Source organism: Chaetodon trifascialis, chromosome 21 (assembly GCF_039877785.1).
Source record: "Chaetodon trifascialis isolate fChaTrf1 chromosome 21, fChaTrf1.hap1, whole genome shotgun sequence".
In the NCBI taxonomy this organism is placed as follows: Eukaryota; Metazoa; Chordata; class Actinopteri; order Chaetodontiformes; family Chaetodontidae; genus Chaetodon; species Chaetodon trifascialis.
Window position 1 is genome coordinate 20,766,697 of NC_092076.1, and position 24,446 is coordinate 20,791,142.

The 24,446-nt window shown below is 40.8% G+C and overlaps 1 protein-coding gene across 1 annotated transcript in view; it reads left to right on the top strand.

The window, feature by feature from the left end:
* The window catches only part of ube2d1b (ubiquitin-conjugating enzyme E2D 1b), a 44,718-nt gene that overhangs the window by 17,799 nt on the left and 2,473 nt on the right, over positions 1 to 24,446 (top strand). The window contains exons 5-6 of the mRNA XM_070991166.1: positions 8,504 to 8,609; positions 24,235 to 24,328. Of these exons, the coding sequence (XP_070847267.1) occupies positions 8,504 to 8,609; positions 24,235 to 24,328 (200 nt within the window). The remainder of the gene's footprint in view (positions 1 to 8,503; positions 8,610 to 24,234; positions 24,329 to 24,446) is intronic.

Here is a 24,446-nt window from a genome sequence, read left to right on the forward strand (position 1 = left end):
GTGAACTTAAAAACACTAACTGGTTCACAGGCCCAAACTTTCTGTATTCAGAGAGTCTGGATAAATCACACAAAGACAATCTGCATGCACTGGTCGAACCTGAAAATGACAAAGAAATACGACCTGAAGTAAAAATATTGGCAACTGCAGTATCAGAGTCACAGTTGAGTTCGGAACGTTTTAAAGGATTCTCAAGCTGGACAACACTATGCAGAGCAGTAGCCAGACTTATTCATGTCGCTGCAACATTCAAACAAAAGTCAAATGGACAAAGAGGATGGAAAAGTCTCAAAGAATGTATAAACATAAAAGAACTCACTCAAACTGAAAATGTTGTCATTCGCTCAGTCCAGCAGGAAGTCTACATTCAAAAAGATAAAGGAAGGAGAACAGATTAACTCCAAACATGACACTCTGAAAAAGCTAAGTCCAGTTGTGGACAAAGACAGACTATTACGAGTTGGTGGATGCCTCTCTTCTGCTGACCTCACAGACAATGGAAAGCACCCCCTGATTATCCCTTCTGCCAGCCACATTGCCACACTTCTTGTAAGACACTTCCATGAATGTTCAGCTCATCAAGGACGACACATTACAGAGGGAGCTGTCCGTGCAGCTGGTTTTTGGATCGTTGGAGGTAAACGTCTTGTGTCTTCTGTCATTCATAGCTGTGTCACCTGCCGTAAGCTGCGAGGTAAAATGCAGGCCCAAAAAATGGCAGATTTGCCTGCAGGCCGTGTAACTCCTGAACCTCCCTTCACTACTGTGGGTTTAGATGTGTTTGGGCCATGGTCTCACCTCGTACCAGAGGAGGTAGTGCTCAGAGCAAAAGGTGGGCCGTTCTCTTTACATGCATGTCGACCAGGGCCGTACACATCGAACTTATTGAAACCATGTCCACAGATAGTTTTATAAATGCATTGAGAAGGTTTTTCTCTATTCGTGGCCCAGCAAAGCTCTTGCACTCAGACAGGGGAACCAATTTTGTAGGAGCTTGTAAGGAACTGAATTTAGTTACAGATAACAAAGCAGTAGGAAAGTACCTCCAAGAGAAGGGGTGCTCATGGACATTTAACCCGACCGGGACTGGTCATTAAAACACTGCCCAGCAGTGACAAAAAGGTCCGCAAAGTGGAGGTGCGGATTGTAAGAGAAGGGACTGCAAAGGTATTCCTCAGACCTATCTCAGAGATTATAGTTTTACTTTCAGAGACTTAGTAGTGTTGAATGCCATATAACAATACAAATGTTTTGTGCATTATTTTGGTGTTTGTAGTGATATAATGTGATTATATCAAGCAGGGAGTGTCATGCCTTTGGATCAAAGACATTTAGAATTTCATAAGTCAGTTGAAAGGTTATAAATAAGTTCCTAATGTATAAATAAATAAGTTGATTTCATGGTTAAAAACTGTTAAAAGGCTATGGTTAAAAAGTTATCAGAGTGAGACACCTCTTCGTAAAGGATCGTTTTGGTTAATGCAGAGTGGGTGCTCATCTCATGAATAGACAATCTTTGGTGTTTTTTCTCTCAAGAGAGACTGGCTAGCAGTACGGCAGAAATCAAGATCGTAAAACACTCATAACACGCTGTGTTGACTCCAGAGCGTTTGAGCCTTGGGAAATTTTCGTCTTTGTAAGTATTATGTGTACGAAGCACTTATATAGAGGCCATAAATGTTATGAATTAGTATTTTGAGGAAGTTTGTAAAGTCAGTTGTGTTTCCGTTAGCGGATACCGATGTTACTGACGTGTGTTAGCTACGTGTTTGTGTTAGCATACCACATATATTATAGATAGTAATTGCATTTTTCTGTATGTTACAGTTACCATTTGTCAACATTTGTCAACATTTGTCAACATTTGACATCATGTATGATTGGCATGTTGACTACAAGACAGCTCCATAAAAGCAAGAAAAGAAAGCCTTGTGTACGGAGTTTTCTTAAATGGTTCGCTAGCTGTCTAGCAGCACACAGGCACGTGTTGTGAGGACAGCATAATCACACTTGCCTTTTCCTCCTCTCTTATTGCTAATGCCCCTTCATGCTCCAGAACTCGATAATTCCACTCTTTCCTTACTCCACTCATCTTTTTAATTTCTCCCCATATCTCATTGATGGGAGTGCTTTTGCCAAGACTTTCACAGTATTTCTTCCAATAATTCTTTTGCTTCTCTGATTATTCTCCTTACCATAGCTTGTTCCCTTTTGTATTCCACAAACTTATCAAAATTCATTGCTTTTTTTGAATTCATTAAATGCTTTGTTTTGATTCTTGATGACCTACCACACTCTTCTGTCCACCAAGGTACTAGCCTTTTATTTTTTCTTCCACATTTCTCAACAATAGTTTGCTTTGCCACCTCATTTGTAACCTCTGTGATGTCCCTATTCACTTTTCAATATCTTAATTTAATTTCAGTTGCTTCATACCTTCTTTACTAAGATACTTGAATTTTTCCCAATCGCCTGTTTTGAATATCCACCTTTCTATTGAACTAACTGTCACACTTTTCTCTCCTCTACCTACCTTGCATGTTATAGGATAGTGGTCACTACCTTTTGTGTCTTTGTTTACCTGCCATATTGCCATGCTTACAAACTCTTGTGAAACCAGAGTTAGATCTAATACTGAATTAGACTTTGATCTATGACTTATTCTTGTTGGAGAACCATCATTCAAACATACCAAATTTTTATTATCCATTATCTCCTCTATTACCAACCTATTGTGGTCTGTTTTATCTCCTCCCCATAATGTGCTATGGGCATTGAAGTCTCCACACCATATGACTTGTTTTTCATTTTGACCTCCTATTAATTCTGTTTCATTTATTTCAATTCATTTACATGGATTATAAAAATCATACTGTGATTTTTACCCCAAATTTGCACTACTATATATTCCAAGCTACTCCCACTCCCTGGGATTCTATGCAGTATTCCTTGTTCAATGAATGTTGCACATCCTCCCCCAGAACCATTTACTGTGTCATTACGTTCACATATATAACCACTGATCACAAAACTTAAATGAGGTTTTAACCATGTTTCCCGAACACAAATAATATCTGGCTTGTTTCTTTGTTCATGAATAAATCTTTTTAATTCTTGCCCGTTAGCTATCAAGCTTCTGGCATTCCACTGAAGCAGAAGTAATATTATTATAATCAGGCTTGCGACTGTGCCACCTCATCTTTACTCCACCATTCCTTGTTTTTCAGTTCTTCATACACCTGTTCCCATGTTATCCCTTTTATATCTAGGTAACGATTTGCACTTTTCACAACTATTGCCGTTTTCTCCGATCTATGCATAGCTTGGAACATACAGTTAATCACTTCAGCCATAAAATACAGGAAGTTTTGTGTACTGACAATCAATGTATCTTCCTTCACCTTGTAGCATTTTCCTTTGTCCTCCTGTCTTGGCACCATCGTAGTTTCCTGATTTCCGTGGACACTCCTGACAGCCTCAGTATATGAAATTTTTTCCACATATTTTGTTTGCTGAATTTCTTTAGCTTTTTCCTTGCCTCACACTCCCTATAGACCACATTATGATCTCCTCCACAGTTTGAACACTTTAACTTAGCTCCAGGTTCACATTTTCCAAATTCATGTTCTCCTCCACACCTTCCATATACCTGTTTGCCTTTGCAATAGGCTGCAATATATCCATATTTCTGACATTTGTAGCATCTCAGGGGTGGAGGAACATATTCTCTGACACTGTACCTCATGAAACCAATCAACACTGAATCTGGAAGTTTCCTTTCATTAAACTCCAGCAGGACTGACATACTATCAACCTTTTCTCCCAGTCTCCATGTTTTCAGTCTTCTTGCATTCTTCACTGTTCCTCCTTTGATGTTTTCCTTTAACTTTTCCAGATCTTCTTCAATTGGGATTCCATATATCACCCCTTTAACACCTGTTCTGCTCTCAAACATTTTAATAGGCACTGATTTCCTTTTTACAAACTTTTTGAAGCTGGAGAGCTCTTTCTCGCTGCCCCTTATTCTTGCACAAGATAACAAGACTTCCATCACTTAAGATTTTTGCTTTCTCAGTTCCTCCAGTGTTGCCTTGTAGGTAGCGTGACAAAGCTACAGGTCAGTATTCAGGACAGTTTTGATATCTTGACCTTCTTTAAACTTTATCAAAACCTTCATTCTATCCTCATCCATTTTCCTCTTTACCACTCTCATTTTCACTTCCATACTCTGAGCCACTGTCTTGACTCAGATTTCTCTTCCCTTTCCCTTTGTACCGTGATTTCACTTCGTTCCAATCAGTATATTCTTCATCCATACTTTCCCCACTAACTTTCCCTCCACACCCTGCCATTTACAGATCAACACAGACCTTTTCAGGGTTTTTCTTTTCTTTTATTATAGTTTGTTCACTACTCACTGAACCGTTTTCTTCTGTACACAAAAACCACTCTCTAGTGTCTTCCTTCCGCCTAATCAACGCCGGAGCTAGCGCTGACGCTAGTGCACATGAACCAGCACTGCGTGAAGCGGTCTCTGAGATCACGGCTAATATCTCTAAAGTCACTGATGAAAAGCTCGGACCGCTGTTGCAGTTACTGCAAATGCAACGAGAAGAACTTGGCAGCCATGAAAAGCGGATTTCTGATGTGGAGAATAGGATCTCAGTGTTGGAAAAACACTGTGTGCCGAAAGCCCTAAACATCGAAACGAAGACGGGTCGAATAAAGGTGGAGAGGGCGCATTGCTCCTTGGCCCCCAAGCCTCCCTCCTCCGCGAAACCACGACCTGTCCTGGTGAGATTTCATAACTTTCTGGATAAACAACGTGTGATGAATGCATTGAGGGAAATGGGGAAAAGGAATCTTACTCTGAGTCATGGGAAGACCACAGTGATGATTTTCCAGGATTTCTCAGCGGCTGTTCTTCACAAGCACAACAATTTGATGACGTGAAGAAACGCCTGAAGTCCATCGGTGCCGAGTATAGCCAGCTCTACCCAGTGTCACTCAGAGTTACCTATTACGGCTCCACCAAGACTTTTCAGGACCCGACTGAAGTGGAGGAATTTATCGATTCATTGGATGAAACTGCTGTTGGTAACGTGTGAATGTCAGACTGACCCGAGGTTTGGGCTTGTGCATTAGGTTCTTTGTAATTTCTCTTTTTTATGAGAGACATACCACAGTTAATGACGCTATGTAAACTACTTGCCTTAAAGTTGTGCTTTCCAAAGTGTTTTTACTAATTCAAGTTTATGTAATTGTTCATATCTATGGCGTCACCTCTCGACTTCTTGAGCATTTGGCCTGGTTTTCTATAGCCGTTAGAGGGCCTTTGCACTCCTCAGTTCTCCTCTAATTAGGAGAGGGACTGTGCTTTACTTTGATGCCAGTGATAGGCAGACTCCACCTTAAGTGTAGAGTGTTCTGTTATCTGTGTTGTTGTTTGGGAATTGTTGATCGGCTCACTTTTCATTTGTATGATGTGTCATTTTATGATGTGTCATTTTACAGATTAAGTGCTCAGGAAATATTTTATTTCGATCTTGATGTCTGTGCAGATGCTGAATCTATGTACCTGGAATGTTAATGGTGTCCACACTCCGATTAAACGAAAAAGGTTTTGACTTACCTCAAAAGAGAAAGGGTTCAAATTGTGCTATTACAGGAGACTCACTTAAATGATAAAGAGCATCTGAAATTATAACAATTAGGGTTTGGACAGGTGTTTTTCTCCTCATTTATATCAAGGAGCAGAGACGTGGATATTTTATCTAAGAAAGGCCTACCATTTCAACTTGTAAATTGTATTAAAGATACTGGTGGACGTTATCTAATTGTGAAAGGGGTTTTATATGGAGAGGAGATTGCTGTTATGAATATCTATTACCCACCAGGTCATCCAAGTAATTTTCTAACAACTGCATTCTCTAAATTATCTGATCTTAATGTTAGAAATTCTTTTCTTGGAGGGGATTTTAATTGCCATTTAAGCCCTATTGTGGACAAATTCCCCTTAAACAAACAGTCTCTTTCTCCACAGGCAAAGGTTATCAATGCTCTTTGTGAGGATTTGGATTTTATAGATGTATGGAGGGCTCAGCACCCTACAGATAAGGAGTATTCATATTTTTCAAAAGTCCATAAATGCTATACGAGAATAGACTATTTTTTACCCCTAAAATATTATTGCAATCAATTATTAATAGCTCCGTAGGTAATATAATTGTATCAGACCATGCTGCTGTATTTGTCCAGTTTGACCTTAAGAACCCACTTACTCAGAGGAGACACTGGAGGTTCAACCCTTTGATTCTGAAGGATCATATGTTTATATCTTACTTCAATGAAGAATTTGAATCATTTATGTCTATTAACTCACCCTCAACAGATGATCCATCACTGCTATGTGAAACATCCAAAGCCTTTTCAAGGGGTCTTATCATATCTTACACGTCCAGCAAAAGACGTAGGCAAGCTGAACAAAGGCAGATTCTAGAATCTAAACTTAAACTTGCAGAGAAAGACTATGTTAAAAAACCATCCTCGAAGAAGCTCAAAAAAATTTCAGCACTCCGCTCATCGTTAGACTCCCTCTTATCAAATCATGCAGAGGGCATCTCTAATCTGTGTGATTTATTTGATGGATCCACTTTGATGTCTTTCACTCAACTAACAGAAAAATACAAAATTCAGAAACAAGATTTCTTTTGGTATTTGCAGATAAGGGACTATGTCAAGAGAGATACTACACTACTCCTTAATCAAAGTTACTCTTGCATAAAGAAATTAGCTTTCTGTTCAGAAGCTCCCAAATCTTCAAGTGTGTTCCCCAATGTTCTCAGAGACTATGGTAATATAAGCACCCTTCACCTGAAACAAACCTGGGAAAAAAGAACTTGATGTAAAGATTACAAATGACCAATGCCATGATGCATGGAAGAGTGTGAGAGCTTTGAGTGTTTGTAATAGTTAAAGCTATTCCAAACTTAAAATTCTACACAGAGCTCATATATCTCCTTCAAAACGCCACAGGTTTGATGCTGAGTTCTCACCTATTTGTCTTAAGTGCAAAACAGAGATAGCTAGTCTCACTCATTGCCTATGGTCCTGTTGGAAAATACAGAGGTTCTGGTTCATTGTGGGGCAGGAGATCAATAAGATCTTATCTGTCAATTTTGAAATTAACACTATATATATGTTGCTTGGGATATCGAATAGCCTCATTACTGATAAATATAAAATGAATCTTTATAAATTGCTAACATTCAGTACAAGACAGTGCATACTTCTGAATTGGATTACAGACAAGGCCCCATCCAAAGCACAATGGCATAAAGTCATACTTGATTATATTTCATGCGCCGACCATGGTGCCCCCCCCCCCCCCCCCCCCCCCCAAAGTATATAAAGGTTCCTGTAACTCAACAACTCGCAATCTCACACCAAAAGATTGATTGAACTGTTGGGTTTGACTCTGTTGGATGACCCTCAGTTTCACATCACAGAGTACAGTAAAGTAAGAAAACGCCTCATGTGTAGACAGCCAAGATGGGGAACAGAGAACTGAAGATCTGTCCAACTTATAAGTCCTGATCAATCAATCAACAATACCCCTGTGCACTGGAGTATAAATGAGCGGATGCATATGAACCCTGAACTTAAGGCTCTTGCTATTACTGAAATGTGTGGGTATTTTGGTAAAATAAATGAAAATGTTTAGGTCATGCAGGGGTAGTTTAATTGATAAATTAATAAATGTCATAATTGGTTGACAGTTCAAGCATTCAGCTTTATAATTTTCCTCTGCTATTCTATGTATAAACTATGTAGGGCGTGTAAACATTCCACTGGTAAACATGACCCTGTCCCAACTTTCTGGAAATGTGTTGCTGGCATCAAATGCAGAATGTCCTGATTTGTTTTCTATGTCTCATGAATATAGACTTCAGTATCTGTTTACAGACAAAGTGTTTTAAGTAGCGCAGTTTGTGTTACATGCTTACCAACAGCATAGGAGAGCGCTTTATGTTTGATGTGTTGAAGGCAGAGACTGTGTCTCAGATGTGCCTAAGTTATGTTTTATAGCTGTAATGTCTAAGGATCAAGATTGTGTTCATATTTGGTATGACATTGTTTGACACTGACATTGCTTTAACTGTCATTATGTTATTGCTCTTGTTTTATTATGTTTGTAGTGTCTTGTAATTCATATGAAGTGAGCATCTTTTGGTGCATGATACTGAAAATAAATGACTACTACTACCACCGCTGTAGTTTGTGTTCACAGCAATTCTGCACCCAAGTTTCCTCTTCGTTCAACAGTGATAGCGCCAGAGAAAAAGTGAAAAAGACATAAACAGTACACTTTATTTAGATTAAGATTGCTGTTTGAAATAACCTCACTTGTACAGTCAGTGGGGGAGTGCATCTTTTCTGCTGATACAGATTTAGGTGAATAAAATTTGAATTGAATTTTTTCTTCTTTTTTTTTTTTTTGCAGGTAGCATTTACAACAAAGATTTATCACCCAAATATAAACAGCAATGGGAGTATCTGTTTGGACATTCTACGGTCACAATGGTCTCCAGCACTAACAGTGTCTAAAGGTAACTACTGTCTCCTGTTGCTATCACTATGTCAAATGTAACTGCAAAAACAACACCATCGTGTCATTTTGATCTTATGTAAGTTGTGAATGTTATCTGTATTTTAAGAAGCAGCATTTTTGAATGAGGCCAGCATTGTCTGTGGAGACACCAAGGAGGTGACCTAAATGCTGTAATTCAGCAGTCCCCAGCCAGTGGACCGCGGACCGGTACTGGTCTATGGGCCATTTGGTACTGGGCCGCACAGAGAGACTGAACAAGAAATATTTTATTGGTCATCAGAGTCTGAAAGAACCTTTATTTTGAAAATCAGGTGCATCCACCTGTGCGTCTGTACACATGTCAAACCGCTCATCTTGTTTACGTGATATGCTAGTAAAAAAAGTAAGCCCACAAGCTGGCAAAAATGAGTAAGAAAACAATCATCTTTGGAAAACTTCTTTGGAAAGAGGAAAAGGCCAAATGATGAGACAGAAGAAGAGCCTACAACTTCCAAGAAAAAGAAAGCTGCATTTAAGAGACAATATCAGCTGTCCTACTTAAAACACAGGTTTATCGCTTCAGGTGATTCTCACACACCAAGCCCGCTCTGCGTAATATGTGGCGACGCAAATGAGGCAATGAAGCCTTCTCGTTCAAGAAAAAAAGACGAAGAAGAAGAAGTAGGAAGACGAAGAAGAAGGAAGATGAAGCAGAAGAAGATGGAGGAGGAACTTGAGAGGGATGACGTGCCTGCCAAAAAGCCCAAAATCTCACCAAAATTACATGGATTTAACATCAGTCCAAGTCATAATTATTATAAAATATGCCACACGAAATTTAGTGTATCACACAGAGGGAACATCGATGTACAGTAAGCCAGCATGGCCAAATCTGCCAAGTTTTACTGCACTCAAGCATGCTCTACCAATGACTGTATTTATACTCTCTCACTCCAAGACACCAAGATTCTGAGATAACTGCCTGTAGGATTGCTAGAAAGGCGAATCAAGACCCCTGCTTGACTGCAAAAGACCTTCAGGAAGACTGTGCAGGGACATGTATGAGCTTCATGGAAGAGACATTAGAAGAAAACCTTCTTTGCATCCTCACCACAAAATTCAGCATCAAAAGTTTGCAAAGGAACATCTAAACAAGCCTGATGCATTTGGAAACAAGTCTTGTGGACTGATGAAGTCAAAATAGAGTTTTTTGGCAACAATGTGCAAAGGTATGTTCGCAGAAAAAAAAGATGCAGATTTCCATGATAAGAACACCTCTCCAACTGTTAAAGCACGGGGGAGGATCAATTGTGCTTTGGGCTTGTGTTGCAGCCAGTAGCATGATGAACACCTCGCAAATATCACATTGTCTGTTAAAAAAAAAAAAAAAAAAAAAAAAAGCTGAAGATAAATAAAGCATGGCTTCTACAACAGGTTAATGCTTCTAAACACACCACAAAATCCACAATGGACTACCTCAAGAAGCCCAAGATGAAGCTTTTGCCATGGCCCTCACAGTCCCCCGACCTAATCATCAACAAAAATCTGCGACTAGACCTACAGATGGAGCGGCCTCGAAATTCCCCCAATTTCATGCTGGGGCCCTGGCGGGTCCGTGACCGGTCCCTGCTCTGCAGTAGGCGGGTTCGTGACTGTAATGAGATCCCCCGCGATGACGTCATCGGCGCAGGGCCAACTCGTAACGCCCCTAAGCTCCATTTGCGGGAACTACCTGCACTCGCTCGATCAGTCCACCAGGAGGAGCAGTCATTATTACCGTGTCAGCTTTGCTGAGTTGTTCATTAGATCTGCACATAGCCTCCACTGCTGTAAGAAAAGTTGCTTGTCTAGTAGAGCACCCTGTGCAGTTTTTTAAATATAATTATGCTTAATCATCCACATTATTGTAGTGCTCATTCACAAACTTCTTGGATCTGCTCATCTGCCCATCCTGCCTTTTCCTCCACATCTCTCTCCACCTTTGGAGAGGCTCCCAGCGCATCTCCGCGTGCCGAGTGATTTGTGCCCAGAAAATTAATCGTGAATAACAGAAGTTGTACGTTGCGTTTTTCGAGCATTCTGAACTGCTAAACAGTTAAATGTTTAATACTCTGCCTGATTCGCGGAGCCACTCTGCTTTTCAGTTGGTGGGTTTCCTGTTTGTAGCGCATTTTAGATTTGCGGGTCGCTATTTGATGCGGTGACCAGCAATACGCAGAGTCCTGTATGTGTGTGTACTGTATATTACTGGACAGAAATCATTTACAGTGCGCTGAAGAGGGAGGGACGGGAGGATGAAATGCCAATTTCAGCCTGTGATCTGTTAATGTCTGACTGAACAGCCTCATGGAAGTGATATTTTACAGTTCTACATATTTTAATCTAACGAAATTCGTTAAAACAAGTCATGTCATTGAGCTGAAAGGTTCCAGATTTCGTTCGCCTTCACAGGCGGCTGCGGAGCGCCGCAGACGGCTCGCACTGCGCACTGCGATGTTCAACATCATAGGCTTATTATACTGTAGTTAATTATCACTGATCTTTTTCATCACTCTGTCTGTGTGACTGTCTGTGTCCTCCTCTCTGTGTCTATGTCTCTTTTTTCAGACTGTTCACGCGATGAATATAAACAGTAACTATTAAAAAAAGTTATAGTCGCGGGTAAACATAGTGCTCAGAAGCACACCAAGAATGCATTTTTTACGTCAGGCGTTGTGCACGCGTGTTTGATATTAATATTGCGCCGCTGCACCTCAAATAAATGTTTTTTTGGGAAACGGAAATGTTCAACATGACTTCATCATGTTAGACCAGGCAGACGGGTTCTTACTACAACATCAACTCTCCCTCCGCAGCCAGCGAGCCTCATCCCCCGCCGGACACCTACATTCAATCATGAATATTCCTAATGGGCCAATCAGACCCATGAAAAAAAACAATGTTGTGGGGCATAAAGGGCCAATGGGCCGATGTAGATGGGCGAATCTACTTGTTTTTATTGGCCAATCAGTTAACACACACACATGAAAACGGCTAAGAAACAGTGAAATCAGTATCATGAGTATTTCTCAGATGATGATTTCTGTATCTATCTAATCCGTGGCATGCAATATTGCACCCCGATTTTGGATAAAGTATAAATCCAGTTGTTTCATTGTTTCAGCTGTCGTGGCCAAATCTCTTGTTAACTTATTAAGCTCTTCCGCACAGTGTGACATCTATTTTAATTATTAGAGAGCTGCTCTAATGGCCACTGATAGACAGTCCATCCTATTCCATAAACTGTTGGTGGTTTGTGAACTTCACTGCATTTGTGCATTTGAAGCGATTAACTCCCGGCACATTTCAGAGCTGAGTAAACCTGTAGTTTCACTGACACATCGCGCATCATCACCACGGGTGTCATGATGTTCTCCTGTCTGTCACTCTGTCAGGCATGTGTAGTGTCGAGCCGGCCGCGTTGTTGGCTGAAAAGTCATTATTTGCATTACAGTGTATCCTTTGTTCTAACTCAATGGATGGTCGCCAGCCAAACAGGCTCCCAGCCCCCACTGTCCCACAGACTAGCTATGGCCAGTAAAATAGGTGGAGGGCTGAGGGGAGCGCGTACCTCCAGTAATTAAAAATCAATTTGTGCCACAGATATTAATATTGTGTCGCTGGCTACTTTATAGACTTCACTAAATGTTTCCATTACTCTTAATTACATTTATGGATAAGCCAACTTTCCCACCTCCCTCATGCATCAAAATGTATATTATCAGTCCGACCAGGAAATCTTGCGATCGCAAAAATTAGCGCATATTCAACCAATACTAATATGACTGTCTACTGGCCGCTTCCTGGTCTATTTTTGCCGAGAGCCGCACGCCTGTTGCGGAAAACATAGGCGAGCCCTGGAATCTCCAGATGACGCGCTCTGCTCCTGCAGCTCTGTCTCTGTTCCAGCGCATGTAAAGTAAAATTAGGTCATCATTTTTGTTGATAATTATCAAAAGCAAACTCTATGTAAACAGATGGAGCCTGTTTATTCTTGGAGTCACAGGCTGTTTTGTAAAGCTACATCACTTTTATGACTCAGGAATGATTTTGTAACTTTTTTTTTTTTCAAAGAAGATAATATGCAGCAAAAGGCTGAATGACGGAATCGAACCCGTAGCCGCTGCAGAAAGCTTCATACATGGGGCGGACGCTCTACCAACTGTGCCAAATCTCCGCCACATGATTTCGTAATTTTGAGCTGATGCTTCTCATTCTCAAGTTAAAACTGTTTGGTTTTTTTTTAAGATGGGAACTGAATCTTTTCGACTGTTTCTGTAATGTGAAGTATGGTTATTGTCATATAGGAAGTGATTATATACAACTTTTTTACATGAGTTTGTTTTTTTTTTTGATCGCAACAATCACAAAAACATTCATACAGTATATTGTAAGAGAAAAACTTGGGAATTTTCTGTTTGCAAATCGAAAATATGCATTAAAACAGGCTGATGGAAACACACATTTAAGACTTTTTTAAGACTTTGTGCGAGAAATATTTTTAGTGTTACTGTAGTGGAGTAAAAATCTTTGCCCTTGAGATGTGTTCCTGTGAGGGACACGCCATCTCCTGGTGACACCCTGCAATTGAATGAAGAGGCGTGTTTATAGTGGATTCTGGGCACACCCCCAAGAGGAGGGGGGGACTGGTAGCTGGCTGGCAGCCGGCTGGGAGCTGGATGGCCTCTGGCCTGGAGGGGAATTTCGAGGCCGCTCCATCTGTATAAATGGATGGAGGCATGCAAGACGGGCCTTGCCTTTTGAGTTGTATTTGTTGGGCCAGGGTAATATAATCTGCCACAAAATATCCTTACAACTGGTGTTATCTACCTTTTTTTTTTTTCATATTTGTTTTGCTATATATGAGTATATGTTTTCAGAGTAAATATGTTCTTAAGATTTTGGTTAAATACAAATTATATATGCTGCCACTGCAAATAGATTGTTTGCTGTCTACTTAGTATGTGGTGTAACTGGAGTAAAAACCTTTGGTTTTTGGTGGGGTGGGACCTAGAAGGGTGAGTGGTTGAGCAATGGGGGTTAGCAAGCGGCAGCAACAAGTGGAGCTTGGAGGTAAGCAAGTGAAATGATTTTGTTAGCCACCCCTAACCCCTGTTTGAAAGGTTATCATAAGCAATTCAGTTTGTATTCTTTGCATTGTTTCAGGTATTTTAAAAAAAGAACATTAAAAGATAAATACAGCAACACAAGAAGGATAATGGGACACATATTTGTATGAATAGACCTTATGTGAATGGTCAGTAGACTAGTATTTTCTTGGTTTACATTTTTTAATGTTGGTGTGAACCTTTTTATTTTCTTGATGTTATTGTTAAATTTTGGAGATAGTTTTGTGATTTTTGTTTGGTGTAGCCATTGTAGTCATGAAGCCACAGAGATGGGAGAATATAGTTATTGAAAGAAAGAAAAACAACAGAACAGAGTGTAACGAATTCTGTCTGATATCAGACAAAGACAGGCCAAGAATCTGCCAGAGCTGTGATACTTGCCAAAGGGGTTATTGCTCAGCATTGCTGACCATACAGGTTGCCAAAACTTTTGCTTTGGGCCCATGGAAATAAAAACATAGTATTGCTTGAATGTAAAAGAAATGTATCTCCTTCTATCTTCATCTTTAACTTTAACCCCAACCACCTCTGGCCCCAAGTCTTAAGGAATTGGCTTTATTGGCCAAGTTTGTGTGGACATACAAGGAATTTGACTCCAGTCATTGGAAACATTAAACTCAATGCACTTACATAGACAAAGAGACAAACAGCTCAATGAGGACAAAGAAACAAAAGACTGATCATTAAGTGAGTAGTGCAAAAATATTCAATATATACAAAGAATGATCAGGCAGTAAACAAAATATGCAATAAACATACATACATACATATATACATGCATACATATACAACCCCAACTCCAAATAAAGAAAAGTTTGGGACCCCCTATAAAATGCATAGGGGGGTACAGAGTAGAAAACAGAGATTCAGTAATATAGAATTTGTTTAAGCTTTCTCAGCACAAGATCCAATAGAGTTCCAGGTTCCATCAAGTCCATCATGGAACAGCCTGGAAGATGATGATGGGCTTCATCATCGTCTTCCAGCCTGTTCCATTGACAGCAAGTCCATGAAGTCCATATGCCACTTCTCCGTACTGAAACAGTACAGTTTACATTGCTTCCAGTTCATTACAATGATCCTCTTTATAAAAAGGCCAGACACAATATATACAGACACACTATATATTTTTTGGTTGCACACTGGCCATTTTCACACCTATTATGCAAGTTGACAGCAAACCAAAACAGCTTACCAAGAGGACAGTATTGCAACAATGCATCAGCGTGCCCTCTATTTCACAACCATGCCAAACACAATTTGGATAGTGCTTGATCAATTTTCTTCAGTGTACACAGTGTAATGTAGGCCCTGTGTTTTATCTTCACTTGCAAAATCTTGTATTTAACTCAATTTGATAATTTTGTACTATTTTTAAGTGCTGCATCACATTGTCTTGTACTTATGAGTATACTCTTGTCCCCTTCCCATTGTAATTTAGTTTGGAAGTTGATGGCAGAGGTAGCAAAACACGGCATCATATACATTGCTGAGACTGTACTGCTTCTGCAAGGAGCAACCATCAATGTCACTCTGACCTCGTTCCATTGGCACAAACATGACATTGTAATGTTCTGCAAAAACACTTTTCTGTCCATTATTCAACAGCGTGACTCAGCAACAGAAGGGGAGACTGTGATCATATTTCACATGAATTCCATCCATCCATTATCTATACCGCCTATCCCTTTCGGGGTTGCGGGGGGCTGGAGCCTATCCCAGCTACAATGGGCGAGAGGTGGGGTACACCCTGAACCGGTCGCCAGCCGATTGCAGGGCCACATGCAAAGACAGACAAACATTCACACTCACACTCACACCTACGGACAATTTAGAGTCATCAATTAACCTAATGAGCATGTTTTTGGTCTGTGGGAGGAAGCCGGAGTACCCGGAGAGAACCCACACATGCACGGGAAGAACATGCAAACTTCACACAGAAAGGCCCCGCCTGACCCGGGGATCGAACTGGCAACCTTCTTGCTGTGAGGCACGCGCACTACCTGCTGCGCCACCGTGCAGCCCCTGATACTGAATTGATTACACTAATCTCTGGTGTTCACCTCGAAACTATCGTAACTGTATAGATCTTCTGTGTTGCCAGGTTGAAGATGTGTTATTATTATTAAAATTATGTAATTATAACCTTACATGTTAAGTCTACAACAGCGCACTGTTCTGCAAAGCTTTGTAATTCAGTGTGTTTTTCTAAAATATTTCCTATTCAGTGCAAGTATGGGTTGCTTCACAATATACAATATAATACACAATATGACAGTATATATTTGTGCACAACCTCAACATTATTCTTTACAACACATCGTTTTCTGTTTTCTGTTCAAATAAGTGTTCACAGATATCCAAACTTCAAAAATGAAATAAAACAATAAATAAAAATATTAAATGTAAAAAATAAAATAAAGAAACTTAGATTTCACAAATATGAGAACATGAGTTAAAGGGCAAATCTCCAACATTATTTTTTACATCATCCTTTTCTGCAATATCAAATATCAAGCAAATTAGTGTTCACAGATATCTAATCCTTATGAATAAAGAATAAAATAATTATTGCACTTTGTTCTCTGTAAGTTTGTTATTCACAGTATAAACATAACTTTCTAAGGATGCCATTATCTTTTTTTCCTCTGCATAAGAGTAGTTTCAAAGAACCATGGCCAGCCCTAAAACATTAATAAACACCTGAGCAGTGCACTGGTCTCTGCGACTTTGTTTATTACAGTATCGTTGTCCAAAGACATGAGAATTTCTTTCTCAGTGCACATGAGCATGAATGCCTCAAGTTTCTTCTGGGTCAAAGTGCTCCTGAGTCTGTTTTTTATGAATTTCCTCCTCGCTTCTTGTGGCATTCCACTAGCTGTCGTGACAGTGTAACCCTCCAGAGGGGATATCTTTAGTCTGTCCCACCGACATTCAAGGCTGTAGAGTTCACTACATAATGTTCCAACTGTAGCTCTATTGTCAAACTTAAGCAGACATTTCCTTATTTCTTCCAGAGCTGAGCTAGGGAGTCTGTTTTCCCTCACATGAGCAAAGTTTCAAGGGTCTAGACAGGCAAAATCTGAGCAAAGTTTTGCATTGGCAGAAAACCTTCTACGGATACTGTCTGTCACTGTGTCCACAATGACATTGTGAACTTTGACCTTGAAGTCAGCATCAGCTGATGCGAGCTGTTCATCTTCTGCAAGCTCTCCTGGCATTCTTTTCTTTTTTCTGAACCTTCTCTCAGGAAGGGCAGTCTGCACTACCAGCTCAGACTCTTCCTCCTCTTGCAACTTTCCATTAGCCCACTTCACAAACTCATCAGCTGCACACTTAACTCCTTCAAAGTCCCTAGCACACTCCCTGAGACCGTCCTCTGTCCCCTCAACCAGATGTTGAGCTGTGAGGATATCCATTCCCCTTGTCTGGAAGTATTTTGAAAGGGGGGATGTTGGCTCAAAAATGCGAAGGAAAATTTGAGCAGTGAGCACTGTCTCATACCTCAAAAGGCCTGCTATGAATCCCTTTGCCTTGGCTCTCACAGTTGGCTGTTGTGTTCTGTCATCTACAATGGTGTGTAAAGTCATTAGCACTTCAAAAAACAAGGCTCCCTAATGATTCCCAAAACACCCAAACACTTTACCTATGTCGCATTTCCATTACACAGTTCCAGCTCTACTCGACTCGGTTCTACTCTACTTGGTTTGGTTGAACTTCCATTACAATTGAGTACTTCATAGTACCTCCTCAACATAGGCGGGGTCGTCATACCACGGCTGCGCAAAACTGCCATGACGTCAATTTGTACGCGACACAAACAGAGCCGACAAACAATGGAGGAAATCGAGGCGATGTTGTATTTGCTGCCTGGTTTGTGGCTTTTTGTCACACACAAAGCAAGAGAAGAAACCCAGAAAAGTCTGGACCTCGTCGACGGACCACGGTGATATTTTACAAGCAGCCATTTCCCTCGAGTGAGAATAAAGAATAAAGTCAGCGGTTGCTGTTGCCCGGCGTTACAATGGAGGGGGCAGGATTGTTTTTCCGGTGTTGGACGTTGCAGACCAGTGACGACACTCTCCGGCCAATCAGTGGCCGACAGGCTGTTGACGTCACACATATAGTATCGCTTCTACTCACTTGGAACCTCGCCAGAGCAGGTACTAAAAATAGTATTGGGTACCAGGTACTATCCCTAATGGAAACACAAAACAACCGGGTAGAGTCGAGTCGAGTCGAGTCGAACCGCGCTAGTGGAAATGTGGCATTAGTGCCTGATCCTTAGCCCACCACCTGGTTGGCCCTATTGGGCACAGTCGTCTGTGATGCTTGTCCTGACTTATCTCTTCCCACCTCTGCATGCGCTTGTATGACTCTCTTAGGAAAACTGCTATATCATTAAGCTGCGAAAAGAGGGATGCGCTTTCCACAACACTGCCTGTTGTGTCTGCCAGTACAAGATTCAAAAGATGTGCATAACACCATATATGAATCTGACTGGGGGACTGCTCAGAGAGGAGTGTAGAAAACCCCCGATACTGTCCCTGCATATTGGCTGCACCATCTGTGGAGTTGCCCACACATGTGCCAATATCAATATTAAGTTCCAGTAGAACCTTTTTCAGGAGCTCTGCAAAATGCTGCCCTGTAGATGACTCACAGTCCACCATAGCAATCAATCTTTCATGAATGACATCAGTTACATATCTTAGGATGATGGAGCACTGGTCTTTGCTGCCGATATCTTGTGTGGTGTCAATTTGGACTGAAAACATGCTAGCTTGTCTTACTTCTTTGGCTATATTCGCCTTTATCAGTTGGCTGATGACATCCACAACTTTATTGAATGTGTCTTTTGACAGCAGTATAACTATAGTCCCTCTGCCTTTTGCACCACTTTCATGCTGCTTCTTGCTGTTTTCTATGCAAGTGTTAACATGCTGCCCTAGGCAAATGTCATATCCACTCAAAAGTAGAACCAACTCTAAGACGTTGCCATGATTAACAGCAATGTTTTCTAGGCTGTAACCTGCCTCCTCTTTTTATCTCCCCTGTAGCTAAGGCCACATTTGCCAATAACTTTAATAACATCCACTATGCACTCCATCACCTGACGTTTCTGTTTCACTTGCTCAGCACGCAATGACATTTGGTTACCAGTCAACAGGCTTTTCACATCTGCCTTTTGTACATTCAGAAAGTAAACATCTGCACTATCTCTGTGTGTCTTACTTTTTTTGTGTTCCACTATCCTTTGGTGAATGTATTTCCAGTCTTTCATGCCTCCCTTTATGAAAGGGCCATCACTAACCACAGGTGCAAATGCCAGACAAACAGAATAGACTGATTTTTTTCACAGCAAGTCAGCCACTTGCGGTTGGTTCCATCTTTGCTATTGAAAACTTTTGGTATAGCAATATTAGGGGTTTGATGAGGATGATAAGAAAAAAATGTATGTATATCCTGTGACTGAGGGCGAGCAAAGTAATCAAAACTATCAGCAGACTCGTCTTCATCTGTCTCATTCCTAACTTGTGGTTCAGGGTTCTGCTGCTGAGCTGCTGCCTCTGTAATCAGTCCCTGAGTAGACTCTCCCTTTCACACTTCCTCCAGTTTCCCTAGACTCGCCTGCACTTGTATCACAATAAAAAATAATAATCTGTAAGGCTTTAGCACGTTTGATATGGAAAACACATTTTGACTTAACCAATTAAGATATTTTCAATAGCAAAATATGCAGGCTTATCTCATATTACTTTCATCCTATTCCTTTTCAATTGTGGGCTTTGTGTACTTACTTATCTTTTTTTTAATGATAAAAAATATAAAGGGTCACTACTATCATTTGGGCACAGAAAGTGGTTATATTGGAACTAATGCTTGCTTGTTCACACACTCTGTCATACAGCTCACCTGTTCCTTCCATACTGACAGGAGCAATCCCCCCCATCACTCCTGACTCCTGGCTCTGCTTCCGACACTAAATCACGTTTTAAAAATGGTCATAATTCTCAGCACAAATTTCCCCTTTTTACAAAGCCTTCTGATCAATTCAGGTCACTTTCATTAATGTAGCGCTGAATCATCTAGCATCTCAGGGCACTTTTTATATAGAGCAGGTCTACACTATACTCTTCATTCTGTCAATTGTAATAATATTCACTCAACAAGCAATCCTACCTGCCCACTCTGGACTTGTGGGCTCATGGCTGGTGCTTGGCGCTGGATCTTGCCACTGACTCTTAGGGGCTACAAGACAAAGTTTCCCAGTTATGTGGCGTCTCATCATACTATAATTTAAATAACGTTATGTTATATGCCACAACGCTACACAATTCACTGACATGATAATTAATTAACTTGAACGGTGGTTTGCAGGCAAAGTTCAACATCTTGCCGTACCCGTTTCATCATCCTCATTTGTTGTTTCCAACCGTGAGCTCATTTTAGTGAAAAAGTTGCCAAATTTGGCACATTTGGCTGCGTCTGTTTCCAGAGCTTTCCTCTTTTTAATTCTTGCTTTCTCCGTGCCACCCTTGCTCTTTCTATTTCCCATCTTTCAAACACCACTGACTGAGTGCATGGACGTGTTACGTCAGGGTACGTCTGCAAAAAAAAAACAAAGAAAAAAGCGCTGCCAGTGGAGGTGGAGGCAGCCCAGGGACAGCGGTAGCTGAATACACGATGAACTCAATATCATGACTGAACACAGACCAAAAAAAAAAAAAAAAAAAAGTGAACACCGGCCCTCGCGGCCCAAACATCAGACCGGCCCACCGGGAATTGTCCCAGTCCTCCCAATGAGTCAGTCCAGGCCTGGTTGCTAGGGTTTCTTGGGTCTGCAAGCAAGAAATCCCTGGGGCCCCCACCCCACCTGTGCACGCCGCAAAAATGTGGTTTTTGCACACATAAATGCACAATTTCTGGGACATTTGAGATGAATACTGAAACAATAGATTAGTGGTTCTCAAAGTGTGACCCAGGGACCAACAGAGGTCCCTGAAAGCCAAGGCCTATCAATAATCGTTGTAAATAAGTGGCCGGGCCCCCCTAGTTGCCGGGGGCTCCAAGCAACTGCCTGGCTTGCCTGTCCACAAGCTCCACCCCTGTGTGTGTGAAGCATCCACCTTTTACAATTTGTAGCTTCTTTGCTGCAATATCCACATTTGAAGCATTGTAGCCCACCACAACCTCACTGGTTCAGGTCATATTGAGCTTCAGGGGATTGTTCTTGCACCATGTGATGAAGAAAAAGATGAAGGAAAGGATTCACTGGAATCATTCATATCAATATAATGACTCTGGACAGAGATGGATGTAAACTGCTACTGGAAAAGGCATGTAGTACAATCACAAGCTGTTGAATAACTTATAGTGCAGTCCTACAACTTACCTTAAAGGCTTGCCGTACAGTCTGCACTGACTACACTGATTTAAGATCAGTGCTGATGTACCCCTACCATAAACACAAAATCTTTTTTTCAGTAGAGAATTATTAAATCTCCATTATTTATTTTTATTGTTAAATACAGTAGAAGTGAAGAGGACTGACAAGGAAGCATGGTCTGATATAATAATGTTATGAATTGTGCTGTTAATTATATTACCAACCAAGGACTGTGAGAAAAGCAGATAATCAATAAAGTATGAATTGTTAGCATTGGAATAATAAAAGTATTCATGTCTGTCAGTATTAACAACACACCACATATCAAATAATGCAAGGGAAATTTGTATCTCCTTAAGAACATTTGACAGTGCTCCAACTGACGGCAGGGGGTCCCCACCCATCAATATGGGGTAATGTGCAAATTTTGATAGCACCAAGTTCGGTTTTGATTTAAAAAATGATTCTGTCCAGTGTTAGGAGCATACACATTAACGAAAGCACATTTTTCATTTTGTATGAAACCTGTTAAAATTATATATCTACCATGTTAATCTATTATTTGTTCTGAAAGTCTAATTGAAATTCTCCTTGCTATCAGAATACTCACCCCTGTAGAGGCTCAGCTGCCTGGTGCTTAAAAAACTTGACCCACTCATCTTTGTTTAACTGACTCCGTTTCAGTTAGATGGGTCTTCAGAGGCTCTTCCTGTTCACATGGTAGGGTGGCACAGTGGTACAAGTGGTAACACTGTTGCCTCACAGCTCCTTAAAAAACCCAAAACAAAACATGCAAGAAGATCACCACCTGACCAATAGTGACGAGAAGGAACTGGGTCCCCGGGCGCCACTGTTGGCTGGCAGCTGGCAGCCCACCGCTCCTGGTCTGCCGTGGAGGATCGACAGACTGAGGACGGGTCAAACGTGGAGAATTAATTTCACAAAGCATGTGTGGTGCATGTATATGTGATGTAGTGATAATAAAAAGTACATTCTTTTTCTTCCTCTTCTTCTTCTTCTTCTTCTTCAAGCGTGTAATTTTTCTTTTCTTTTTGTTTTGTTTGAAATTCCTTTTACATTTCAGCAAATCAAATTGATGTTATTTGAACCCATTCATTTTATTAGAAACCTTTGCAGTTTACATGAGGGATAGACGGAAAAAAACATAAAATTACAGTACAGGCCAAAAGTTTGGACACACCTTCTCATTCAATGCGTTTTCTTTATTTTCATGACTATTTACATTGTAGATTCTCACTGAAGGAATCAAAACTATGAATGAACACATGTGGAGTTATGTACTTAACAAAAAAGGTGAAATAACTGAAAACATGTTTTATATTCTAGTTTCTTCAAAATAGCCACCCTTTGCTCTGATTACTGCTTTGCACACTCTTGGCATTCTCTCGATGAGCTTCAAGAGGTAGTCACCTGAAATGGTTTTCCAGCAGTCTTGAAGGAGTTCCCAGAGGTGTTTAGCACTTGTTGGCCCCTTTGCCTTCACTCTGTGGTCCAGCTCACCCCAAACCATCTCGATTGGGTTCAGGTCTGGTGACTGTGGAGGCCAGGTCATCTGCAGCAGCACTCCATCACTCTCCTTCTTGGTCAAATAGCCCTTACACAGCCTGATGGTGTGTTTGGGGTCATTGTCCTGTTGAAAAATAAATGATTGTCCAACTAAACGCAAACTGGATGGGATAGCATGTCGCTGCAGGATGCTGTGGTAGCCATGCTGGTTCAGTGTGCCTTCAATTTTGAATAAATCCCCAACAGTGTCACCAGCAAAACACCCCCACACCATCACACCTCCTCATCCATGCTTCACAGTGGGAACCAGGCATGTGGAATCCATCCGTTCACCTTTTCTGCGTCTCACAAAGACACGGCGGTTGGAACCAAAGATCTCAAAGTTGGACTCATCAGACCAAAGCACAGATTTCCACTGGTCTAATGTCCATTCCTTGTGTTTCTTGGCCCAAACAAATCTCTTTTGCTTGTTGCCTCTCCTTAGCAGTGGTTTCCTAGCAGCTATTTGACCATGAAGGCCTGATTCGCACAGTCTCCTCTTAACAGTTGTTCTAGAGATGGGTCTGCTGCTAGAACTCTGTGTGGCATTCATCTGGTCTCTGATCTGAGCAGCTGTTAACTTGCGATTTCTGAGGCTGGTGACTCGGATGAACTTATCCTCAGAAGCAGAGGTGATTCTTGGTCTTCCTTTCCTGGGTTGGTTCTCATGTGTGCCAGTTTCGTTGTAGCGCTTAGCATTGTAGCGGTTTTTGCAACTCCACTTGGGAACACATTTAAAGTTTTTGCAATTTTCCAGACTGACTGACCTTCATTTCTTAAAGTACTGATGGTCACTCGTTTTTCTTTAGTTAGCTGATTGGTTCTTGCCATAATATGAATTTTAACAGTTGTCCAATAGGGCTGTCGGCTGTGTATTAACCTGACTTCTGCACAACACAACTGATGGTCCCAACCTCACTGATAAAGCAAGAAATTCCACTAATTAACCCTGATAAGGCACACCTGTGAAGTGAAAACTATTTCAGGTGAAAACATGTTTTCGGTTATTTCACTTTTTTTCTTAAGTACATAACTCCACGTGTTCATTCATAGTTTTGATGCCTTCAGTGAGAATGTAAATAGTCATGAAAATAAAGAAAACGCATTGAATGAGAAGGTGTGTCCAAACTTTTGGCCTGTACTGTACATAAAATATGCCATGAGGGAAAAGAAAAATAAACAAAATGGCAGTGGACTTAATGTCCATCCCTTTTTCACAAGCAAAACATTGTACTGTAACTGTATTCACTTAAAACAGGTGGAAAATGATTTGCAAATAATTGCATTCTGATAACTTTGCTTTAATAGAGCTAATGAATGCTGTGCTCTTTAATTTAAATCATTAGTTTCATACACCATACTCTTCCCTCACACCTGCCAGTCTATGCTGACAGAATGCAGAGGACACAGAAATCATTACTGGCGGTGACTATATAGGATCTATCAGGCGTAGGCTCATTTTAAACATTTTTTATCTGCACGTTAACTAATGTGATATTTTGAATTCCTCTTCATTCCAGTTTTATTGTCCATATGTTCATTGCTTTGTGATCCAAACCCAGATGACCCCTTAGTTCCAGACATAGCACATGTCTACAAGAACGACAAAGACAAGTGAGTTCAGGTTTTGCCATATCGTCCACTATCAGTATCAACATCAGCTGACACGTGTATATCTGATGTTGTCAGTAGTTATCTTCCACTCACTTTTCTCTCTTCTTTTCTCTCCTCA